Below are 27,512 nucleotides of genomic sequence, written 5' to 3'. Positions count from 1 at the left end.
ATAATAATAAATTAATAATGAATTTTTGTATATAGCACGTCATATATGAATATATACGCTTAGTAAATAGATGGTATAGATAGTAAATATACGCAATATAGATAGTAATAATTTTATAAAATATGTCATTTTATAAATTAATGCAAAATATAGTTTTATTAGATACAACATATAAAATAATATAAAATAAATATTAAATACATTCTCCTTAGTAGAATGATTGAAGTAATGACGAGTGGACTTACATTATAATGGTGTGTTTGTCATATTTTCTGTATATACATAACCTTTAAATCTCGCTTGTTTCAAACTTCGTTCAAAACTGCCTATTAGAATCGAATGTTCAGAAATTTAGAGTAAGTGTCTAAGAATTCAGAATGTTATTTCTTATCGAGAAAAAAGGTATGATACCATCTTAACATGTCATCAGTGGAATTTTCTCGCACACATAATTTTATTATACTTTTGCAATCTTTGACGTTATTTACATTTTTTTCAGTAGTATCGTTGATCTTTTGGTTTTCATACGGAAATTCGCTAAATAATCAATTATTTTCAATTTTCCGATAGAATTACATACACGAATAGATTAACTTCAAAATTCATTTCGTATGAAATAGTTATAGCAGAGTTTTTCAGAAAATTTCCTATTTCTCTCAAAATTAGTATAAATAGGATATCGAATGGACATTAAATATGAAAATTGAAAAAGACTGAACTTTTGAACTTTTCAAATATATCATTTATAAAACTTGTGAAATCGTCTATGTCCAATAGTCTTTACATTTATGAATCAATGTACATATTATGAAACATCTAATGAATGTAAAAGAAAAGAGGGAGAACTAGAGGAAATAGAGAAATAATTACAGGAAAGAATGATTGCCACGTTATAATAATTTATTTAAACATTTATACACCTATGATGTTCGACAGTCTTGAAAGTAGTTGCTAACCGATACACACACATATATATATATATATGTATATGTATGTATATACATCCGCATACATGCATACACACACATATTTATATACACATATACGCGCGGTACATGTATACATAGATCGTTCTCATAAATACATATAGTATGTATACATTATATAAATTCATTTATTTACTCGTTTCATTTATTTATAAGTTAAAACCACTTCGTTACCGTCTAGATAAAGCATTCTCGAAACTTAAGGAATTAATCAATGATTATTAGGCTATTCTGTTTATGTCTGTAGACTTCACGACTGCAGTTTCGATGTTATATACTCTTTACAGTGATTACTGTCGATTATTTTAGGTACACGGCAGTGCATGGGTTCTATCTTTGAAACATACTGCATTCCTGACTTCGCGTTCCTCCATTTTTCTACGTCTCGCTGAGCGACAACTTCGTAAGTTTTAAAATTGTTTTTAAATTATTTGGAAGCTAAGATACACTTAATTTAATTTACAACAGCTTCCTACTTTATCATCTATTGTATTCGTCGGTTTGTCTTGCATTAATTATACAGATTTTATGTAAATCATGCGATATGCTATATATCGTACACGTGTTGTGGAAAATCATATGGACAATTGCAATTCTTGAACTCAAGCTATAATCGCGGAGATATTAGTAGAAATTAAAGCGTATGTTGTGTGCTTTAAAAGCCGTGCTACTGTAATTTTCTTGTCACCTTCCTTTTTCTCTTTTTATTCATTTTCAAATATGAATCCAAGCTTCGTATTTTGAGAGAGAAAGACTCAATTATTCTGATTTTTTGCCGTTTTTTTCCTTGTTTCTCTCAGAGAAAAAGACATTACTTTGTTTTTCTCTCTTATCTAGTGAAGATCAAACTATTGATATATTTTCTGTTTGTATTATATCACAAGTTTAACGCTATATGTTTCGACGTAAACGTGGTATGATATTTTTGTGTCAACTGTATTTTGAAGAGTGTGATTTGAACTAATTTTTTCATGAACACATTAAATATATCATATACTTCCTAACTAAACACGAAAATAAATAAACATTTACAAAATAACTTTTCCGTTCCTTTTTTATACATATAAGTGAAAATTATATTTAGATAATACTTTATACCTTGTTTGAGCTTTTCTTTAAGATATTGTACCGCATGTTTCATAAAGTTTCGTTTCTTAAAAGTTCTATTTACTTTCATTGCGTCACTAAAGATACCAATATAAACATTTATTTATTATACATAACATAACATAACTTATGTCACTAGTTTAGGAAGTATATGATGAAATTGCCATTTTTTCTCAAACATGTTTGAAATTATACTTGGTATCCGCCTCCATTATATATTTATTGTATAGAAATACCTGCGCCTGTGTTTATGTAAATGATATTTATCTTTTATCTCGGTTAATGCATAGAATTATTACGAAACGATGTCAGATATTTTAATTATACGCGTTAGCTTCTTACACGAAGCAGCGAAATGGCAACATTTTTAAATCAAGTATCGCAATAAATTAATTGAAAGCACAGTCTTGATGAATACTAACGACGTTATAATTTTATCGAGAATTATAATATTAATCGATAGTCCGTTATTAAATAAGTTATTATATAGTAACGAATCAAACATAGAATTTATTACAAACGTCTAACTGAAAATGAAGTTCCATAATGATAATATTTAGCGAAAATAAATAGGACATCTAAGTCAAATCTCGAAATTATGTAATAACAAGCCAATGCAAGATTTTCTTTCCTAAAAACTCAGAGAAGCACGTGAAACATTTGCGTCGAAATTTCATTGATAATTTTCTTCTATCTTTCTCTTCTACTACGTTATCTCCGACTTGATCAAAAGAGAAACAGCGAATGTAGATAATTATCTGTTGGATAATGTTGTTTTTTAGATTGTCTCTTGCTCGACGTTACCATATATTCTCGTATAATATACTGTTTTCCTCTCGTTTCGATGGTCGCCAGTACTCCAATCAACATCTCCCGAACAAAACTTTCGAGCAGACTTTTAAACGCTCATGAGTTACGAGAGTTAGTTTGAATGAACATCGAAAGAACAATTACGACAGATATTAATGTGACGTGCAATTTTTGGTTCGTACAACGTACTACTGTTAGAATAATCTAAAGCTACTAATAGAATAATTTATATTAAATTTATATATATATATATATACGTTATGTATAATACAGGAACTATATTATCGCATATAATTGCGTTTCCATCTAAAAACGATTTCACCGTTCACAGGTAATAGACACTGTTCTTTAAAGCTAAGTGTCACCAATATCTCGTTCGCGTATCTTTTACTTGTTTGTCGTTTCGGCGTTACCCTATGATTTTATCGAATACACCTTGCTTCTAACAACGATAGACAGGTCTCATCGGATAAAACGTCCATTCCGGTTCACGTAGCCTCGAAATAGACGAATAGAATACATAAGACAAAAGCTGAATAGAAATATCCAATACGAGATTGCTCAAGTGCTCGCGTAAATGTCGAAATGAGCATAAATTTATTGCCATTCGAATTCTGTAATACTATCGCATGCGTCACCCTGCAAGAATGAAATTATCCAGCTGGAATCTTTATATTCGATGGTTTTCTTGTCTTCAAATTACAACGATTCAAATAACATAGATTCTTGTCTTTGAGATATCGTGTCATATAGATCCTGACGTTCACGTTGTTTCGATATTTAATAATTCTTTTGATTGCAAACATATTTAGCGCTGTTACGTTTTCTTGTGTTTTCTTAAGTTTACGGAAACATGAAAGAATTGTTAACAATGTACTTCGTTTCTTAATTGAACCATTTCTGAAAATAGAAAATAGAAAATAATAATAGAAAATAATAATAATAGAAAAATAATAATAGAAAATAGAAAATGTGTTTCTATTATTAATAATTGGTTTAAAAAGGAAAATTTTCTCTCGGACCAAGAAACATTTGATCCCGAAAAAATTAATTTTATATTAATACATTAAAACGTTAAGAATGTCTTTTTATATTTTATATTTCGAAACGAAATCTAGTTTTATTTAGAACAACGAATAAATAAAAGAATAACACGGTTGGACAATTATCTATGATTAAAATTATTGTATAGAATTAATGTATATAAAATTATTGTATAATTATTGTAAAATTATTATATATAATTAGAATCGCGAAATTTTAAATATCATAATCGAAAAATTATTCGTAGTTGTACCGAACGAATGAAAATTTCCTGTTTCCTAAACAATAACAGAAAACAAACGACATGTTAACAACATGGTGATCGTTCGAGATGCCAAAGGATCATGTTTCCTTGTATGAATATTTGAGAAATTGTTTCACCCTTTAAGCGACAATTGGCATTATCGCAAAGCAATTCCAATCTTGTATTTTCATGATGCGGGGTGTCGCCACGTTTCCCCCTTTCTTGGAACACTTTTGCGCCTGTCAGGAACGTTAATTGTTTCGTGGGGATAGTAGCTACGGAGCAGTTTGCATTCCGCAAAATCAGTCCCATGGGACAGAATTTAATGAACAAAGAACCGAGTAGGTAAAGTAAAAATGATAGCCTTCAAAAAGAAGAGGGCGACAATACGTAACAATTTAAACAATATATCAAATAGACACGTTTTCTAATAAATAAATTACAAAGACAAATTGCACAGAATTTTATAAGCTTTTCGTTAAATATTTCTTCATAAAATAATAACGATCCTTTTTATATAAAAATTAGACCATTTTGAAAAATATTAAATAACACAGATAACGTTAACAAATTAAAACATGTTCAATTTTAATATTAATAATACACAGTATTAAAAATATAATCAATTTCTATCATAAAATAATAAAAAGTTCTTCAACAATCTTTTCTGAATAATTAAAAATTCTATATCTCCCATGCAGTGTTTAATTTTTCTTTTAAAAAAAGACTCGTTTAATTTTAACTAGCCATTCGAAGAAAATCATACGTTAAAATAGCGTATTAATAATTTAATCAGGACCATTCTATCATTCTTCGTTAAATTGTCTTATTCATGGATCTTTTTCTTCCTCTATATTCCTATTAATTTAATCACATAGTAGCTGATAACTAACCTGGTCATAGTGATGAAAAATGATACACGTAGAACGTTGACAATATCGGAAAAAATGTGAGATACGTAACTATAACCAATAAAACGCAAGCGAATAAGCAGAGAGCTGTTAACGTAAGCGAATAAGCAGAGCTGTTAACGCAAGTCGTAAAACTAACATAAATTAAGTACGAATATTATGGGAATTCTACTGGCGCCAGACTGGAGGCATTGAAACGATTGGAAATGGTGCTGTCTGATATCGAAGATATGGTCTGTCTAATATTGTACATGTATTTAAGAACACGTAACTTAAACGCACGATCGTTAAATGCCATTTCTGAGCACAAAGTGGTTTCTGGTCGATGCGGATAAAATTATTGATACATACACGGTAGTGGAAATGAAACGACATCGGTATAGAATTCTAATTATCATTTAAGAATCAGGAATATCGTATAATATTACGTTGAATGTGGAATGAAATTTTGTTGACTTGACGAAAAAGAAAAAAATATTATTTAACTCATCGAAGACCAAGAAGCGAGAGAATCTGTAAATTTTTTAAGAAAATTTTTGAACTGCTACGAAATTTAGAAAAATCGTACTGTTTTGATAATTTGTAATCCTTTTGTTTAGTATTTGCTTCTTTAGTATACGAAATGAATGGATACTAGTCATTGTTAACAAATGATCCTTGTGAGTTAATCCTGATTCAGTTTGGTCGTTTATTACGATTCCACACAGTATATGCTTGCATCACATAAAATTGAATAATACTGATCCGTTCAGAATTAATCTTCTATCTGAATTTTAAAAGGAAAGGGACGTAAACTCGATCAGAATCTTTTAGAAAGTAACTCGCATTTCGAAGTCAGCATTTTCTCTTTATAAAAAATGTAAGCTAAATTTTAAGATGATGGAACTTTCGATTTTAATTTCTCATAATTAAACATCTGTTGCTTTAGAGTAGAGATATTATCCTTCTTTTTTCTGGAAAAAAATTTATCTCACAATGAATCTTTATCAATTTTATAAAATTATTCCAAGCTTCAACATTGATAATTATATAACCAAAGAGAACAGGCAAACATGCTCAACAAGAACTAATAATAGATCATAAATTCCACAAATTAGAATAAATAATTCCACATAGAAACAGTTACAATAAATAAATAAATAAAACCATCAAACGTCACCTATTCTCTTTTAGATCAAATTAAAATCTCTGCTATAAAATCCATTAACACATCGCGTACTGTAATTTCATAAATTATCGTCGATCCCATAAGCTTCGTTAAATTTAATTTTACTCTCCGCTTTTCAGTCTTTCTTGCCCCTTTTTCAAAATCTTTTTTATCGTTCGACCGCTCTACTCTATTAACTTCGTAACGGATAAATATTCATGCATACATCATGTCTCCACACCGGTTTTCTATTTTCTTCCTTCCTCTTCAAGGACGCAATTTCAGTGAAAAATTCCCGTAACTTTTCTAATGCACGCTGTGCGACTACCTGGCGAGTTTTATCACGGACAAATATTTTCTAGCTGAACGTCGCCGGTATACGATACCTGCAATTTCCTTATTGCATTCAGTTTTAACCTCTAAGATTTTATTCAGCCATCGTTGTGCCTGGTTTTCTTCGAATAACGTTTGCGCTCGAAGCTTCAACAGCATTTACTCGCTTCGACATGATCATATTTTCGTGATTTAATCTTAACCCCTTGCCTCACGATTTATTTATTTTATTTTTGTTCAGTTCGCGTTAATCAATAATTATGAAATTGTCGATCTATTTATGAAATTAAAATTAGAATGGAAAATACAACGTGCCTTTGTTAAATATCGATCATAAACGGTATCACGAGTGTTACACGATATTATAAGGCAAGAGATTAACCGATTAATGGCCAACGTTATCCACGATGTGTTAACGAAGAAGCAATATTTGAATAAAGTGTAACTAGTTTGGACGATGTAACGATAGCCAGCCAGTTATGCGAATTAAAATCGTAAAGATAAATTCGGCCGTCTGGATATTTATATGAAGTGACTGTGATTAATAGACTGTGGATATTTATGCAAATTCGTATCTTATAAACACGACTAGAAAAATGGAACCTAAGCGGAGAATTAGTTGAATATTTTATATATTTTCTGTGTATTTTTACATCTTTCAATTTCTCATAAATGCATAAAAATCCGCGGTCTAACGATTAGTCCTGCGAAACTTGCTTTATAAGTCGTTTAAGCTTTCGGATTAGTTCCGTATTCTTTGAGTTCCTAAAAAGATCTACTTACATAATACTCGTCGAACCATAGTAAGCACATGAATTGATTAATTTGAAAGTCTTCTCGAAAAGATCATGGATGATTATTATTCATCGACGTCATTAACACTTTCGCGATTATTTTATGAAAACGAATATTAGATACATCGTCAGGAGCCAATACAATTGTATGGCTGTAATTGGTTAAAGCGGATTATTATTACGATACATGTAACGAGACAGTTTAAACGATATTAGTGAATGAATGTTGCTGGATTAGTAAATGTTACTCTTTAGTATCGATGAGAGATTTACGATCCTAACGTTAAGAAATAATGTATAAACATAAAGTAAACGTGCTATGTACAGAATTCTACAATATTAAACGGCAGTCGTGTCTAAAAACGTGCATGGATGAAAACATTGAAAATAATAATAATATTACGATAATAAAAATATTACAAGCTTACTTTTCACGTACTTCACTTGTATCGCGTTACTATCTTTGTACGATATAAATGTATTTCATATACGCGTTGACAATAAAAGTTCACGTTACACCGTGTATCCTGTTAAAATAAGAAAATTAAAAAGCTGGTATTATGTTGAAGTTTTGAACACGATTTTCCAATCAGACTTCGTTTATTCATATTATTTCGAACAATAAATTAATTAACATTATAATAAATTAATACAAAAGAACACTGTGGTACATTATCGATTAAAACTGATCCGAATAAAAATAACGCTAAAAAGGCAAAAGAAAGAAAGCAGATGACGAAACAATACTTACAGCAATTTACAACTTCGCTTAATTCGTACACTATCTATGTTATAATAGTGATTTTCATCGACCGGAGTTAACATATACACCAACATTGTACTCTTAAAAACATCGGAGAAACACTTTATCTTTGTAATAAATTCACCAATGATACTTTTAAAATACTTTCTTCATAGAGAGTACTATGTAAATTTAAAAAATTCAAATATTTTTCTATTAGAACAACCGACAACACTATCAAACGTTCTCAAAATGCGAAATAATCAATTTCTTACCCAATTGTCTGCGTCAAACTCGTGAAATACTTATGTACACCGAGACAATAGATACAAACATGCGCGAATGGCTCCCGACTGGTGGCAAATCGCGCGTTTCGATCACGAAAGTGTTAAATTAGTCTCGATTCGCCAGTTTTCCGCTTCCTTTCGAATGAAAAAAAAAAAAAAAAACAAAAAGAAATCGTCACTTGTACGCGAACGAACCTGCGAAACCTCGAAATCCTCCCGAAAACGGAGAAAAGAATACTGATCTGCCCTTAATCTACATTATCCGGCACGAATCTCGCCGCTCGTGCATCCACGCGATTTTAATGGCGTTCATATATGTACGCTCTTGTATAACCTGCGAAGAGGAAGCGCGAACATGTCTGTTACGCGTCGTTCCTCGAGTTCTCCGGAAGTTCGAGCGGAAATTCACACGATATCTCGCGTGACATTTCCTTAATACGATCTAGATCGGTTCTAGAGAATTGGACGCGGTAGTCGTCTGATTCTTTCACGTTGAATTTTATTCTTCGATCGATTTTATTCGATCGCCCACGTCGATCGTTCGTAGATCCGCGAATTGATGAATTTTAACTTATTATTCTTCGATCGGCCACGTAGATCCGCGAACGAATGAATTTTATCTGATTACTTTTCGATTATCCGCGTGGATCGTTCGTGGATTCGCGAATGGATCGGAGGATATCTCTCCGTTTGCGACACGTTTCACCTATCCGCGTGGTTCCTTCGAGCGAGCACCTATGGAGAAATCTACGACTCGTGTCGTGTTGGCGAACAGGATCGACCGATCGATCGATCGATCGCGCGCTACGACAACGCCAAAGAACGATGCGTTTGCCCGTTGTACGAGAGGGATTCGGCGTCCTCGAATCTCGCGTCCTCATCCGCCAGATCGACGCCGTAGTTGCTCGAGGTGTTGTCCTCCTCTGTAACAAAGAGTCAAAGCAAAAGGGTGGTTATTAAATTAAAGCCTGTTCGATATATACCGCCTCCGGGCATGCCACGCCGATTTCGATATCTCTCGATCTTCTACGGAACTGCTGCGAAACCGATGCTATCTTCGACTGACGATCGTGAACGAGACCGAACACCATGCGAATCGAAAACGTTCCGCGAGCTTTTTCTTCGATGGTGCGTTGAGCTGTTTTCCTTTTTTCTTTTTTTTTTATATCGCGAGCACATGGTGCGATCCATTGTATCGTGGGCGATAAGAAATGCCGTTAAACTGGCTACATACTTCGATTTTATACGTTATTCTCCTCTTCTTCTCCCTCGGCTCGTTATTATCGAACGCGTTGATCGATGACGTGACATGTGAACGGACGAGGAATTGAAATGTAAATGACACGCGAGACTTAATTCATTCTACTGTATGGATGCAGAATAAACAACTCGATATAAGATTTTTCAAGATAGATCGTAATGGATCGTTAGCAAATTTTAATCAATTACGTGACTTTAATTTAGTTGTTGAAGAACGTATTTGTCGTCTTTTTGTCGTAGTTAGCTAATCTTTTTCAATCTGAATTTGATAAACTGTTATTTAAATAGGAACAGATACCGTTCAACGATGGGGAACGTATTTTAAGACGAAACAATTAGACGTCGTTTTATAAATGAAAAAAATTATGCGAAGTAACGACGGTTATTTAAATATCTAATGCCTGCAGACTTGTACGAAGGTGATCTGGTGCATTTTTTCTTTCGAGATATTCGCTTCAAGATTTTTTCTTTTGCGTGGATTAAGACGTTCGTTTTTAATTATACGATGAAATATGTAAAACGAAATAAAAGAAAAATTATTTTCTTATTCACAAGTCATAAGTCTCTCACGGAGTGAACGATTTATCAATCAAACAACGTCAAAGTAAACAAGAACCGAGTTCTGTTTAACGATATAACTACCGACTTCATTTCACGCTTCAATTCATACGATTTTTCAATGATATTTCAATGTTATTATAATGTAAATCAACGTAACACAAAGCGTACGACAAGTACCATGTTTTTATATCTTTGGCTTAGACTACTTTCAGAATAACTAGCAGATATATACTAACAAATAGATAGCAGATATATGCTAACAAAGGAAATAATAAATTGATGACAATTTCATAACTGTGCGTAGAAAAAGCAATAATATATGATACCGCACATGAATAAATCTTACATACGGATCGTTAGTTGCAAACGTGGCATGTACCACACGTTATTCATCATCGATATCATTCGTACGGTTTTATAAAAATGTCAACAGCTAGTGCGTGTCACAAAGTTAGATTTATCTATATCCGACCTAACAAAAACTGAAACGTTGCACCGTTACTCCGTCTTTATGGTTTGCTGCGTAAAGACAATGCAAATTATTCAAAAGCTTCTGTTCCTGAACGTGTTACGATCTCTTTTATAATTTGCGTAATAGCGAACCGTCATTGTATCGTTTCCCGATGTAATTACGATACATATAAGCGCGTTTGCAGCATGAAAGAAAGCCGCATTCAACTGCGTCTATTATAATTTAGAGAAAGGAACTTATTCTACGCGTTGTTCTCCACGAGAACAACCGTTGAAGGTAATAAACGCGTGAAAAATATAATATGCGATAGGATACATTGACAGAATGTCACAGACAGGAAATTTATATCACCGCGATATAATTCTTTTTTTTCCAGTTTGTTTTATCGATTAACCATCTCTCCTTTGTTCTATTTATAAATTATCGTTCTACTAAAACATAGGCAATTTTATTATCAGTAGATGGAATGAATCTGTAACTGACCCAGGTTACGGTTATGTCCCAAATAAGTTAAAAACGATCGTAGAGAAACAAGCTATCGTTTTGTGGTGAAATCTTTTTTCTAAATGCACGGATGCAAAAATTAAATATTTCGTAAAGTGTCAAGCTTCGAATAATTTTAGTTTTTATTAATAAAATCACACGAGGAATCAATTTACGCGAAAGCATTAGTTTAGTTGTAGTAAATAAATAAATAGAGTAGAATAACAAAAGAATGGAATAATATAGCTATATAATAGAACGATAAAACTTTTTAAACAGCATAAAATTTTGCTTATTTCCTTTTCTCCTCTAGCTTAACTCGAAATCACTCTATAAAATCACCCTTTATTGTCTATTTTATTGTGATTTGGCGATACAAAATAAATCACGATATACGACAGAATATACCATAAAATACTCTGTTGTAATTCTACCAGTGGTTACATTCTGTACCATAGTTATTTTAATTTTATCGTTAGCGTGGGCATTGGAACTTATAAATAAATATCAATAACGTTAGCGAAATGGTGATCGATGTCGGAATACGTTTATACCGGTAGCGATTCAAGAAACCATCGTAATTTAATTGATACTGTAGGTACTTACTCGTGCCAAGTAGAGCATGCTACAAGTTCGATAAATTCTACTCGGGTTTGAAAAATCGTGGGTCGTGCCTGAGATAAAAGTCAGAATAATTTAGGATGCTAGACGCTGATGCGTAAACTTTCCCGTTTATGTCCGGCATGCAACAGGTTTCTACATCTACACAAACATTTTGTACACGCACGACAAAAGCATTTTATCGGCTGAAAGAAACGAAAGAAACGTATCGGCAGCTTTTTCTTCGATTAATACAATTCCGCAACTTTTATATTTCATTTGTGAAATAAGAAGCGAGATTATTCGTTGAATTTCTGTTTAAAGACTATTGGGAAGGACAAGAGAAATAATTCAATATTTCTCAAAGTTTCTCAATAAATCTTTTACTCATAATGTTTCATCTGTATTATCTTCTCGAATTACGTATACACTTTCGATTATTCTTTTCCCTTATTATTCCAAAAAGACTAAGAATCTAACTCTTAACATTACTGAAACATTATAAAAACGCAAATGGCTCTCAAACTATCAATCGACTCACAGCTTCGCTCATTGAACGCGAGTATTTCAAAAAATTAATCGTCAAAATTTCACCGCGTCTCAAGAAACTCTATATGTTTAGATTCATTGAAAAAATCATTCTGAATCGCCTAAACAATCACTCGTGTGAAGCATTGAATATTGAATGAAAATAAAAAAAAAAAAAAACACAGCGAATGCGACGCGTTGAAAATTTGTATAAAAATCGATCTAGTTCCATGGGTTCCCATGGCGTGGCGACAACGCAACAGTAGGAAGCGTAGCGAGAAACGAGAATGCACACGCAACGAGGCATCGCAAACGGAACTCTAGAATTCCATGGCTAGCTCTCCTCTGGGTTTTCGCGATTGACTGTGTTTAACGGGCGAGACAAGCGAGCGTGTGGGCGCGTATATTCTCAGAGGCGACTCGAACAAGGCGAATTCCACGCTGGATTACGACGATCGCTTGCTTCGCAGACGGCTCGTGAATGGCCCACGCCTCCGAGAGAAATAGATAAATGACCAGACGCGTATTCCGCTTTATCACGGCATGGGAAACGCGGCCCCTCGACATCGGCGATCCCTTGCTAAATGCGAAATGAAATCGGAATGGAAGTGTCGACCGCCACGCTGTTACCGTCTGCGCTCGTTCCGCTTGCTCTCCATGAAAAACGAGTTCACGCTCTGCATTTCAACTTTTTCTCTTTCTTATTGCTCCCCTTCTTCCTTTTTCCTTTCTTTTTGGTTCTCGATGGTGTTTAACTTTGCACGTTTTATTATAAAATAAATAATAACGCAATAACGCAGAAAACACGTGAAACATTCTCTGAACTTTGAATTCAATGGGCAGTTACGATCAGCAAGGAAGCGGTTAAATTTTCGTTTATTGGAAGTTATTTCGATTTTCAGATTTATAAAACGTCGTTATCGTCTGTCACGAGTATTTAGAATATTTGTCTGATTCTCCTACGTGAAGTTACATTTGCAAGAAGCGAATCTGGTACCGAACTTCTTGCATATAAAACGAGCAATCACTTTTCGAAATAAAAAATGTAATAAAAAAAAAAAAAAGAAAAATGCTAAAAATTCCATATCCAATTGTCAGTATCAATAGAAAACACCCATAAATCAATCTCATTGAAACAAACATATTTTATAATCCAACATAAACCTATTCACTAACTTTCACCACCCATGAGTATGTGTATAACACGTGTAATACACACTTCATTCAAGTCCAGCAAACAACTTTTTAAAACCGTAAAACTCATTCAAACGAATAAAAACACATAAAACGAAACCTATAGAAGATGTAAATGTATCGTGTAAAATAATCAAATATCGCTATCGTGTCTTTGAATTTTGCTATTGAAATCTACTAAAGCCACAAAAACAACTGGTTGAAAATCATAAAACTCGTCAAATCCAATAAAACCAGCTAGAATCATAAGAAAGGTAAAAGTATTGCGCAAAATAATCAAATATCGTGGTCGCGTATTTGGATAGGCGTGAAGCGTCGAGCTTCGCTACTTGAATACAGAGGCTACTTGGAACAGACAGGACCCAGCCAACAGTATTCATTGACTAGCAAGCGCGTGTTATCTACGTAATCGCGTGTCGAGGACTTACCGATATAGAGAGGAGAGGTGTCGTAGGCGTTGCAGGGGCCGGCGTGTCGCGTCTCGAGGACGAAGCCGGTAGCGCAGGCGTCCTTGACGATGTGACACCAGCTTGGATAGGTGATATTGTTGGTGGCACACAACATGGTCGCCGATGGATCTCGATCACGGTGTGTCCGGTTCCGGACGCGCTCCCGCTTCCGGGGACAACGATAGGTACAGGTCACGCAACGTGGTCGGCCCGACTTCATCTCCGATAGACACGTCTGCCCCTCGCGACAACGAATCGTCGTACAGTCTGCGTTCTCTATAAAATAGCAAGACGAATCGTAGCGTAATCAGTGTTCTCTAAAAAGTATTAAAGCGAATCGTTGTACAGTTTGTATTCTCTATAAAACAGCAAAACGAATCGTAGTATACCTAGCCATTGTTCCAGAAAAAAATATTAAAGCGAATCGTATATTCTTTACGAAGTGGAAAAGAGGAATCGTAGCACAATCTGCGTTTTGTATAAAACGGCAAAAGGAAACGCGAAAGTACGATAAAATTCGATTTATAGAAACTTGTCTAGGCGCAACAAATTTATGTAATTGCGGTTCAAATGATATAAGTTTACCGATTAAACAATAGAAGCTCGCGTTCAGACAAGTGAATTCAACCAGCAAAAGTTGAGTTAATTGGGCGTCAACTAACATTTCGATTCGATAAATCCAGTTCTACCGTGCAATCTGTGTTCTTTATAAAATAGAAAAATGAATTACAGTACAGTCTGCGTTCTATAAAAAAAAATAACAGAAAAAAACGGCGCTGTCACGCATTCACCGAACGAATGGAAATTTTTTCGAATGATTAATATCGATGGTTTTTGATTCGAGTTCGTTTTACGAGTAGAACGGTACTCCTTTTGCTCTTTGATGATCTCTCAGACGGAAACTGTAGATACGACGTATGCTGATGAGTCTGGAGGCTCGTTTGTGTTTTATAAAGGCGCTTGTGAAGGATTAAGTCTGCTGCAGAATCGTTTTTGTTTGGATAACTGTTCCTCCTTTTTTCATCTCGATGGATGATGATGTAACCCGAATGTTAAAAATCTTTTCCCTCTAGAAAAAGTGTGCAACGGAATTGAATTTAAGAGCCTCCACTCGTCCGTGATCGCCTCTTCGTATACGAATGTTACTTCATTGTTTATTAACTCCATGGTCCTTAAATTTTTACTTCCCATTCTTGCTTTAGTTTTAATCTTTAAACCTTAATTAACTAGACGATAAATATATTTGTTTCTGGTAAAACTGGTTTCAAATTTGTACACGACATATATTTTTTTTACAAAACCATGTGTTTCTATTACCAACGACCGATAAAAAATAATTCTTCTCGTTGGTTAAAAAGTATTCGACCCTCAAAGGGTTAGCACAGAAACAAACTAGCCCAGCTTCCCTATATTTCCCATTATATTAAAGAACCTTCTCTGAAAGTTTAAACTGGTACCGTCTGAGAAACGCAAGTTCACGATCGTTCCTTGTACCAAGACCTTGAGAGCTCAAACGGATTGACCTCATCGCGGAAGATCGAGTGGCAGGCAAAGTCACGGATGTGGATTGATTTTCGCGAACGCGAGACATCACCGGGGAACGTGCACGTTACATAATAACAAATGGCACTGGAAGGAACTGGCTAGTAGTAGAGCTACTGTGACGAGGCAGAAACGAGAGACAGGTTCAATCGTCGAATTAGACGCGCTCTATCTTCGTCCACTCGGTAGATTCGTGCGGTGACTCGTTCGCAGACACGATTACTGCAATAATATGTCGTTACACCTACTTGGGTCAATGGCCCACTTCTCACGGAGGGATCGTGTAATGTATTGCTCATTTTTCATCCTGCCAGTCGTCAATGCGTACGCGACCCGATGAAACGTTACGCAATTCGTACATCGACCGTCTACATTCGGATAAATCATTCATTTGGTCAAGTAACACGATTGTTTCAAAATTCGCAATTTGAACTTTTGAGTAGATGTAGCTGATACCGAGACACGAAGCTGTTTAGTTCGCGTGAAGTGTCTCTCTAATATCCTTTCGCTAAAACGTAAATTTAATTTACCACGATGTAAAATATTTCGAGCCAGTCTCGGATACGTAAAAGTTTACCAAACTTCAGTCTATGCTGATCTATGCTTCACTCTTATGAAACTAAAAGTACATATTTAATATAAAAATAAGCGGATTCTCCATTCTGAAGATTTACGATACTAACAATTTACCGAAAAGAAGCTTCAATTATTTTGCGAAGAAATTTAAATGTACGTGGCCGACGTTTAACAGAACTCAGAGTGTTGTTCGATCACTTAATTTACAATAATTTAAAATAAATCCATAATTTACAACGATCAATATACAATTTCTTTTCATTTTCAATGTCAATAATATCGATTATTTCCTGCTATTTTCAAAGATCCCACAAGTTGATATCTTGTTGAACTTCGAGGAAATTTTAAATGCTTATTAAAAAATGAGAAAAAGAAACAAGAATTTATGAATTAGACAAAACCATAAAAGTGTTAAATACACTTAGTACACGGTATATTTAATTGCCATTATAAGATCAATAACGCAGATGGTGCACATCTACCGTATGATAGTCTATATCGATCTGTCATGGGCCACTGTTATAAATATCAATTATTCTCGAGCATCGTATGAGGTATATTTGTTTGTCTGCCGGACGTCTGACGTATAAAATGGCGGACGTAAATTCTTTGTCTAGTCTAGGGTTCCTAGTGCACGTGTAAGCCACGATCGGAGCAATCATCATATCACTCGCGTGTGTAGTTGTAGTCTGTGTTGTCCGTACCACGTGGCTGTACTAGATTAATATTAAGTGATTCACGCTCCGTAATGCGATCCTTGTTGTTAGACACGATGCTTAGGCTACGTGCGTACTTTTATATGAAAGTCTACTCGATGCTGGATCTCATTGCCTGTTACACGCTGGCTAGCGTTACATTGTTATACATTGAGAGACATCTGCTTAGAGGGAGCAATTGGATTTATTAAGACACATTACGCAAATTGTAGTACCGAGAACATTATATTAATGAGAATACAACGCTGCATCTTTATTAGAAAAATATATGGGAACGCGTGTTATGGGACATGTCGAAAACAACCACTTGCTCCCTACGAACGTAATGGACAAAGCGTTCGTAGAAATTATATTATCCTCCTTTTGTTATTATATAGTATTATTGATAACATTGTTATTTTATTGCGACGGGATTTATTATTATCTTCTTTCTTTTTAGATATTTCCTTAGGTTATATTAGTTATATTTACGTAGCTATATGTTGACAGTATATAGCCAACAATGAAAATAGAGATAAATGATCTGTAATTCTAGTTTTTATTATTTTTAATTTATTACTCCTTATTATTATATTTATTTGTCATTCTTGATATATATATATATTATTCTTAACTATATTCTATATTATTCTTATTATTTAAATTCAATCGAAACTGTTTGCATCTAACCCGAATTTTCATAAAAAACCTACAATAATATATTTATGTCTGAATTACAAGTATCTTTATCGTCATCGCTAAAAATAATTATATTCTCATATTTTACTCTCAGTATAATATATTCCAAATTTTTTTAAATAAGAAAAAAGACTTCATATGCATTATGCCTGGCACGCTTTATCAATAGAATTTCTCGCGATCGAAGGATGCTTGGAAAGTAATAATTCTGCAACCTATCACGAAAGAGGTTGTCAAGGAAAAGGATTGACAGCATCAAAGGATATACTTCCTAAATCATCACTATAATCATACTATATTTCACCTGACGTTTCGTAAGATATTTGTACGGTAAAGAGATATCAAGGTAATCATGCCGGTTCGTGTACGTTTCCGTAGTTCAATCAGCACCTACATTGTGTCAATGCTACTCCAAGTTGAATGACCAATGACCCTCGTGCAAGGCGTTGCATAATATTACATTCTGTTTCTTAGTCATTACGTATCAAACGATACGATAAATCGCAGTGCCTCGTTGCCTTTGACATTTAAGCCGAATCATTCACAGTGTACATACGTAATTATGTAATAACAGGCGCGCGGCCGCAGAGAAACAAGCAGAACAAACGTTTATTGAGACGATTCAGCAAGATTGTTTGCATTATTCTTCCTTTCAAAAGAATCTTTTAACACGTGCAATTCGCGGAACAGATGATTTCCGCGAATCTCTATATTTCCAGATCCAGGTATTCTTATAACAATTATTTATTTGCGTGTTAGTTAAATCTCAAACTCGTCAGAACGATGGATACTGGTTATTGATCGAATAATCGGAAACAAAAAATAAAAAAAAAAATAGAAAATACATGATGTTAATACGAAGAACAATTTCGTAAAACTGTCAATTATTATGGTATATTATTATAACATAAAATGTAGATTTCTATAAATAAATGAAAATATTGAAGATTAAAGAAATGATTTCGATAAAATATTGACGACTTCTAATTTGCACAAGAGACCTCTCTTATTTGCGAGTTCGTCAAATATATCATATTGAACCGTTGTCTACGAAAATATAGCAACACGTTACTTGACACGCCTCAATAGAGCTGTAAATTTGTAAAGCACCAACGACATCTTCGACGAATACGAGGCTGTTTGCAAATCCGCGATATAACATGCTTATGATTTATGATTCATATATGTGATGAGGGTCAACGCAAGAAGGAATGCACGCGGCCAGCCATTACGTATACGTATAAGCATTATGGCTCACGAATGGGCATATGTTCGTGAGGCACGTGCTCGTTAAAGAGAAATACGCTTCGTCTTTCAAGCATTATATTGTCTTATTTATGCATTTATTTACTCCCTGTAATACGTAACATCGTTCGACAGCAAACGTCATTCGACGTGCGAAGTGATCACCAATTCCGATAAGTGATTGATCAATATCATGAAATAACTGAAAGATTAATAAACAAATTATTTTATGTTGATCTACCTTGTACTTATATTGTACGTACAATTATTAGATTTTATTCTAATTTTAAATAATTTGACCGACGTATACAAAACTTTGTGTCAAATTTTCATCTGCTGTCCCTGCTGTCACTTAAAAGATTATCGCTATTTTTGTATTAAATCGTAAATTTAAAAATGTTCGTAGAATTGCAAAATTTTAACATTCGTTATATTTTGAACATTTAACGCTATCGTTTATTAGCACGTGTGTTTATTAACCGTTGTACGAATTGCCCCAACAGCGACGAGCGCATCGAAGCTATTTGAATTACAATGCCGATGTTAATCCGGATTTCCTTAATATTTCTTTGCTTGTAGTACTTTCTTAGCAGACTAAAAATAGCATGGGATCGTGGTAATGCTAATCGCTACGATAAAAAGCCGGAGTGCATGAAAAAGGAAAGAAAAACAAGAATGAAAAGGAAACGGAGAAATGAGAAGCGGACAGCAGATGAATGAACCGTTTAATAGGCGGTTAAGTCAAAGAGCATGTAATAACTTCGTACCGAACAAACTCTTTCAACGAAATTTATTTGTTTTTCTCCATAAATTAAGCGTAATTTACGGTGTTTCATTTCACACGCCTACGCAGCCGTTCGTATGATTTAAAACAGTGCAGTTACTCGAGAGTTAAAATTGTATTCCGCTGAATATCTCTATGAAAAGAACGGCCATGCTTTTAACTCCTCGCAACCCAATTCTTTCTTCCCTCTTCAAAGTGTCCCTTGTTATTTCATTTTATACAAATTCTGTGCTAAAAGGATAGCTTGGAAATAAAATTAATAGCTAGCTATTCCATCGAATAATTCGATTCTTAATTACACGAGAAAATAAGTCGTTTAAGTGGATCTGGAGAATCGCACAGTATAAACTTATACAGTACGCGTCTGTCTCCGATAATTCATTGACTTGGACACGAACGCTGTGCGCTGAATAACTGTGGTTATCAATTGCAAACGTCGCAAAGTGATTGGGTAAGAAGAACTGAACTTCACGTCTTTTAAATTCAATAGTAGCAAGGAGCTTGGGTTTTAATGAAACGGGTATGTAAACGAGTACAGCACAATATATGTATTTGTGTCGTTCGTATTAGGAAGTTAGAATATGTCTATGCTGATAGAATGCTAGAATATGTCAATACCTATTGAATGTTAGAACATGTTCTCTTAGAATGTGTTTAAACCATTCGGACTATCCGAGCTCTCAAGTTTCTTCAGGACACGCGTTGATTGCTTGTTCAAAATTCGTCACGACCACCCTTCCGCGCGTCCTTGACGCGCCTTCTTCCGGCGTGGCACCCGAACTGACGCGGGATGTTCGGTTTTTCGGAAAGGTCGCAATGGTCCCGCAGGTCAGTAACCTCGGTATCTTGCGCGATTACAATATGGTTTCAGAGTTCCCTTTGAAGATACTGAGTTTGTAACATGTTTCAGACTATCGAGTGCGAAATAAAGTAAAAATGTTTAATGCAATCCTTAATAAGCTTTAAGATTCCGACTCGAAAGTAGTCCTCTTTACGATCGTGCTATAAACTTTACCAAGGAATATCTCGCGTGGTTCTTTGCGTGCTCCGGACACGAAATTATATTAATTTTATCTGATAGTTAATACCCTGTTAAATGGCAATTAGACTCTTGTTTATTTATTTATTACTATAATTATTCTTCATATACAAATATTTTGATTTTCGCTTCATCTTAAAAGAGTTCGAAATTATGTACAGTCACGTCGTGTCAATCTTTTTACATAATTATGCTATCTACAAATAGAACAATCGATTTTGATCATTTCGGTGATATTCTGAGAGACACGTGCGTCAATCGTAATTAATGGGACGTGGTTATTAATAATGCAGAGGAAACATGGGGTAGCTCAAAGTACATCCTTTTCGGAACTCGTTCTACCAGTCGTAACAAAGCAACGGATAGAACGTTGCATTGCTGCGGATTCGTGGCTAGTTCTCTCTTAGGGATCCGATATAATTAATTAGCAACGGCATTAAATGGACACGTCAGCAGGAACCAGTTGTTAGTCCCGTAATTAACGATCCAGGATAAGATCGGCTTTCTTTGTCCGTTATAATTTTCTGTTTATCTTACACCGATCACATTTCGGTGACCGTAATTGTAATTTAGAAAATTGTTAAGCTAAAACAAATTTTTAAACGAACATTGATTTTTATCGAATTTTCAACCACGATTCGATGAGTTTTTAAGAAACATTTGTGAGAAAGGATTAATTTGATGAAATAGGATCTCCTTTTTGGAAAAAGAGAATTCATTGTATTCGATATATACTTAAGAGTGCCAAATTAAAAGAATAACTTTCAAACAAATTTAACCAACAAAGTTTTTATTAATCTATGATATCTTTGTTGGACAGACGAATTTCATTTAAAAAACGATAACGAAATAATAACGTTAAAATACCTTAATATTGCTTAAGAGCCGCAATAACATCCACCATCAAGAACACGGAAAGTCCCATAAAAATGAAACGTTACAATCTCGTCCCTCCATTTACCCCGCGTGCAATAATCTCTCTGACAATCTCTTCAACGTCCATGCAAACGGATAATTTCCCCCGGAACTTGCCCGAAGAGTGAAAAAGGTTGAGGCGCGAAAAAAATTTGATGCGCGAGAAAACCATGCCAATGTATGGAGGAGCTATTAGCGGCGAGCAAAAAGAAATAAGCAAATTACTTAACGCCTATGCTGGCCCGAGAAGATGGCACCGCGTGTACGAGAGGTCCGAGAATATCAAAGAATCCGGACCGGCGGGGCCAGAGGTGGAAAGGAAGAAAAGAGAGAGACTGGGAAAAGCTCGCACATATTACCGTATGCATATTTGCAGACACGTGCACTTTCGCGCCTCGGATCCTCGAGGAAGACGATTATTTACATCGCGACACCTCCTCGCTAAGCCGGCTGGTTTATTTACTTATTTACTTCCTTGTCATTCGTGTGTACCGTTTCTTCTTCCTCTCGCGGCTGTCTATGTCTCTTTCGTCGTTTTTTCCCTCTCTTCCTTCCCTCGTTTTTCCTCTCTTCCTCCACTGCTTCTCTTCCTCGTGTCTCGATCGAAGGAAGTTTTTACGTTTCACCGGAGCCTCTATTAACTCGAGCGTTAAAATTTCTGAATTCCACCGGAACGGGAAAACAGAAACAGAAAAGCCGATGGCCGATGCTCGCTGAACAATCCATCGGTTTTTAGTAGGTCCGATCCAAGCGGCATCCACGCGTTTTATTCGATGAGGACGATGGAATTTTACGAGAAAACACGATGCTTGCAGCGTGACGTTTGGTCGTAAAAAGTGTACCTATTTTTGAAGGTGTTTTATCGAGTAGTATTTTTTACTTGACGTAATATCGACTACGAATTATCGATGATTTATAAACGAATTTGATTTCGAATTAATCTTGTCGTAATGAATATACATCTTTCGAATAGAAATATACCTACAGACGTACAATGATGAAAAATAATAATCACGGGAGTAATTCCTTTGTTTCCAAACTGAGACAGTACAACAAAATCAGTCGAATATTTTGAACTACTGATATTTTACTGATATAATTTTCCCCGTTGAATTACTCAATTTGTTGAGTATCTTTTCATTACCAAAATGGCTGAGGTAAGAATAAACATTTTATTCACGAAACGTAGTGTTCTCTTGGCGTCGAAATTGACAATGATAGATCGTAACAAAGTTTAAAGCTCGAGTATCTATCGAAGTAAATAATTAAGATGTTTCAATGTTTCTTGCTATGGATACGAGAACTAAAGTTACCGATGAGTAAAAGTAAAAACATGTTCCTGAACTTGTTGCGAACGAGGCAAGAACGAGATTCTTTTCACTTAGCAGATAGCTATTTGCTTAGTATAAAAATGTATTCTCGATTTGCGTGCATCACTGATATGACATCTCTTTCTTCGGATCTTGTTTTACGATATCAAAACAAGATTATATCGATCGAAGAGATCAGTCTGAATAAACGTATCGTTATTTGCAGGAACGAATTGCAACCTGTACTTAGAAAATTACGTCTCAGAAAAAAATTCAATTGACTATAGTATCAAGAACAAACAAACGATGTTTATTTTCGTCTCGACATTTATCTCAACTAATACGCATTCTGTTCATAAAGGAAGATTAACATGTCGTTCAACGCAATACATACATATGTATGTAAAGCGCATTTCTACGCGTTCTGCCAGCTAAGTGTTAACCCATGTCGGGTCAGACGTTAACACATCGAGGATGAGACATTTTCTCGTGAATTTTACTGCGAGATAAACAACTTCGGTAAAAGGTATAATAGAAATTCTATTATTACAATCAAGTTATAATAAACTCTTGTTGATACGGTTGTCCGAACGTGAATTTTATTAGAAATTTACTAGAAATTGTAATATTTATTTAATGAAATTTTAGTTGAACCTCGATTTAATAAATTACAGTTAACTTTATCCGCTTGTTTGAACGTGAACTCCTATTCTATATCTTAAAATCTCATCCAATAAATATACTTAGCTCTACCGTACTTTCAAACAGGCTCGAACCTAAACGAAATATTCCAGAAGGAATCTCTACAATTTTCCTTGCATGTTAATAGAAAAATTACGATCGATCACAGTTACTTGCACTGATTTGAAAATTAGATAATCGAACACCGGTATAACAACGTGATAATAAAATACGAGTACGATAAAACGAAAAGGTACGTGTCTCGTTCTCGCATCCCCGTTACGAGCAGACAAATTCGGCCAGAATTTCCGCTGCGACACAAGGCGGCGTATCGTCCCGTGCGTCGGAGTATACAGTTATCCGATCGGAATATTCAGAAACCGCGAACGTTCTCTCGTAGCTCCATCGTCGATGTGTCTCCTGAGTCCAGGGATCCGGCAGATTTCGCGGCAGCCGCGGTTGAATGCAGCTCGCATCGGCCCGTTACCACGGCGATATGTAAAACGCAGTCACGGGCGGACGATGCACGGTTTGCATACGGGCAAAGGTTCTTTTCGCCGATTGTTTACAGTATTGAGGAGCGGGCGAGCACGAGGACGAACGGTCGAGAAGTGGAAGGTCGAAGAGAAAGGGTGCGGCGAGGGGCAAACTTTTCAAGCGAGCGAGCGAGCGAGTAAGTCGAGTGAGCAGGGTAAGACGCGTGGGCAAAGGAGGAGACTCGCGGCCTCAAGAAGCGAGTATTCGAGCGGAGGCATGCGCCAGTGAATGTCGATGTCGAGACGCAGACGCGCGGACGTTGATATGGTTGCAAGGAACGGACGAACGAACGAACGAACTGGCTTGGTACATGGTCGTGGAGTGCAAGAGACGGAGAGGAAAGATCGGTGCGAGAAAGAAAGAGAGAGATAGCCGGATTCGGCTGGTGGATAAAACGGGTGGATCGACCTGGAGAGAAAAGGAGAGGGCAGATCTTGCACAAGTCCGGCGAAAAAAGAAGAGCTTGGCGCGGACGCCGCGCCACGCCGCTCGCCGGTGACCAGACACCATGCCGCACCGTGCACGGTGTTACTGACGAGGAAAGGTTGAGCAACGCGCCTCCAGCCTTCCCGACCACGAGAGAAAAACATCGACTTTCGAAAAGGGCCCCTGCCGCTCTCGTGTCACCGGACTTTGCCTTTTTAGCGGGACCCCTCTCGAAATTCGAAGGGAACCAACCGGCCCGCCCGGCCCGTACTCGCTCGCGAAAGCGGATGGATCCTACAGATAGGCAATGGATTAGAGAGATACGCGTTCGTTCTTCGAGATACGAATCTTTTGCGGATTAAATCGATATCGTGTGAAATGTAGGTGCAGTCGGTAGGAATGTTCGAAGTTTCAGCTCTTAGAACATTTTTAATAGTTGTTTCGTCACTTGTTTTACTATATCAAATCGTACTTGTGATAGATTATAGAAGTATTTGTCGTCAAAAAGATAATTCAAAATTAGAATAATTAATATACCGTTTGATAGGCTAAAATTTTTGCACAAACCAAAGTCGATGACCAGGCTCTAACTAGGAAGATATTCAGAATGTTTAGTATATCTTTTAAAATGTTTATGCATCGCGTGTGGATGTTACCGAATTCACCCTTGAAGAGCTATCATATCGGCTCTGAATCCCAGTCGCCTTGAAATAAGTTTGCAAAATGATAATAAACTATTCGTTACCTCGTTTTTCCCAGTATTCCTAAACATTACGGCAAATGAAACATCAAGGTATATTTAAAGACCACACCAAGAATGTAAGATTACATCTTTGTACTATAACAGACGACGGCTATCGTCTTCGATGTTATTTAATCCCAAAAACATCCCCCGTCGAAAATTTCAGACAAACATGGAGTACTAACAAACCTTCAAAGTTTCTTCGTATCTGAAATCTAAACTGATATTTCTCGAAACGAGATCCGCGGGGGTGCGTCACGACGTATCGTTCGCACATCGAACGGTCCTCCGTAGAATCTTGTTGCGCGCGGAATCTCGGATAAACGTTCGCTTCTCTTTCTCTTCGCGTGGCCCCTCTTTCCATCGGCTCCTTTTCTCCCTCTTCTTCGACTTCATTTTCTTGTTTCTCCTCGTCTAACCGTCTCCCTATATTTCTCTTCCTCCTTTTTCGCTCCCTGCATATGCAGGACTCCCTTCTGGTTCCCCGGTCGTCGACGTTCTCTTTCTCTCTGTCCGCGCGTATCCTACTCCCTGTTCGTCGTCGGCGCACGTCCCTCCCTCTCTCCTCTCTCTTTTCCTCCCGCGGCGTCGACCAGTCGAAAAAGACGGTACGTATGGCATACCTCGCGCAGAGTCGTGCCACGAGGCCTTCTTCGTGCGAGGTACTCAACCTTCTTTGCATCTACCGGTCTCCTCTCTTACCTTCTTCTCGGACGGTAAATGTCTGACCTCGTGCGACCCACCTGTTCTCCTGAAGTAGAGAGGTAAGGTCCTCGTCGGACACGGAGGAGAAATAGGAAGAGCAGCCAGCAGCCAACGGCAGCGGGCAAAAAGTGGGAAGGAGTAGCAGGAGGTTGGAAGCAGAGGCAAAACGGAATCGTTCTAAAACCTGATAGAATCGCAAAACGAACGATCCGCGGTTTCACTGTGTGTACCATCATAGCCCACCGATAGAGTCGCCTTTGATCTCGACCATGCTGGATCACGGAAGTCGTTCCGAGAATAAAGGATGAAGTTCAGCTGGTAGACGCTACCGGACGCATCAAAGGTACCCCGTTGTCGAGCTTTTCTCGAGTCGAAACTACTGGAGGAATTTTTGGCGGGCGGTTTCTGTCGGAGAAGACGCCAGAGAAAATAGAGAGATTCCCTTTTTTTTCATCGTCCGCTGAAGCTTTCCGCTAAAACTTGATTCTTCTGCGTTTCTCGTCTCTCCCCTTGTTCCCTGATTTGTTCCTTGTTGGTTCTTTTGTTTGTGCGTCGTTCCGACCTCCTCGAAGCATCAGGCAGCCGTGATGCCATTCACCGGCCGTTCACGAGTGCCGCGGATAAAATTTCGGTCTTCAAATCGGGATGGGAATAGTTTGTTGTTTCGCGAGTTCCCGATTTAGATGGTCGTAACGTTCCGTCGCGGCAACGCCGGATGGACCCGCGACCGACTCTCACCGAAATCCGAAAGAGCACGCGAGAGGGCGAGTTATCGGCCTGGAATGAAAATAAGGCTACACGCGGTTTGTTATTTTAGAAGACGTCTAACTCTGCATAATTTGTGGATCGAACTGCTTCGTTGTCTCACTCCCTCCGTTCTCCTCTTCGTTTCCACGAGAATCTCGAAAATGCGACCAAGGGACTGGAGTTTCTCTGATCGTTTTGACATCATTACATGCATCCAGCTGATATTTTGCGGTAACACGTTGGCTTTATTTTAACGCAACGTGTATTTCGAATATCCAGGAAGTGCATCAAGATTGTTTGGAAATTGAACGATGCATGGATATATCTAGTTTCTGAGATTTTCATAGGTAGATTTGCAGATGTTCTAGAGTTTCTTTTAATAATTATCAAGCAAACATGATTGTTATAAATATTAGACTGTGCATACCTGAAGATAATTTCTTGTACAAAAGTTTATACGTTGAACAAAAAGGTCGTGATTTCCAATAATATTAACCAATGATAAATATCGAGTTACAAAATTAACGATCTAATATCAATTTTAAAGTGCAAATAAATTGTATGCTTGTTTGAAATGCTTCTAGATAAAAATCTAAAAGATCAATATATTCGAAACTATCGAAGAACTCGAAATATTATTTAAACGAAATTGAATATTTTATGAACGAAAATCGTTACCCGTTATCGGAGGATTTTAACGGCAAAATGTAATATTATCCCAGCTATAAAATACTCGTAGAACGTGCTTACACATTAGAAAAAGTTTATGTCTCTAGCTTGAGAGTAGCGTTTCGCACGATCGAAAGTATCATTACGTTCGCAGACGTAAATAAATATATTTCAGAAAAGTATCCAGCGAGTTCTTTAAAATCGTTATGCAACTGATTTACATTCCGCAAAGTATTTGAATGCAAACA

At 36.2% G+C, this 27,512-nt stretch overlaps 1 protein-coding gene across 1 annotated transcript in view; it reads right to left on the bottom strand.

Moving 5' to 3' along the window:
• Positions 1-879: 879 nt before the first annotated feature.
• LOC100650923 (follistatin-A) overlaps positions 880-27,512 on the bottom strand; it is a 64,462-nt gene continuing 37,829 nt past the window's right edge. The window contains exons 5-6 of the mRNA XM_012308887.3: positions 13,932-14,228; positions 880-9,328 (exon numbers count right to left, since the gene is read on the bottom strand). Coding sequence (XP_012164277.1) covers positions 9,210-9,328; positions 13,932-14,228 — 416 coding nt within the window. The 3' untranslated portion in view covers positions 880-9,209. The remainder of the gene's footprint in view (positions 9,329-13,931; positions 14,229-27,512) is intronic.

Source organism: Bombus terrestris, chromosome 5 (genome assembly GCF_910591885.1).
Source record: "Bombus terrestris chromosome 5, iyBomTerr1.2, whole genome shotgun sequence".
NCBI classification, from domain to species: domain Eukaryota; kingdom Metazoa; phylum Arthropoda; class Insecta; order Hymenoptera; family Apidae; genus Bombus; species Bombus terrestris.
The sequence above is the reverse complement of the archived record's forward strand: the minus strand, read 5'-3'. Positions and strand labels throughout refer to the sequence as shown.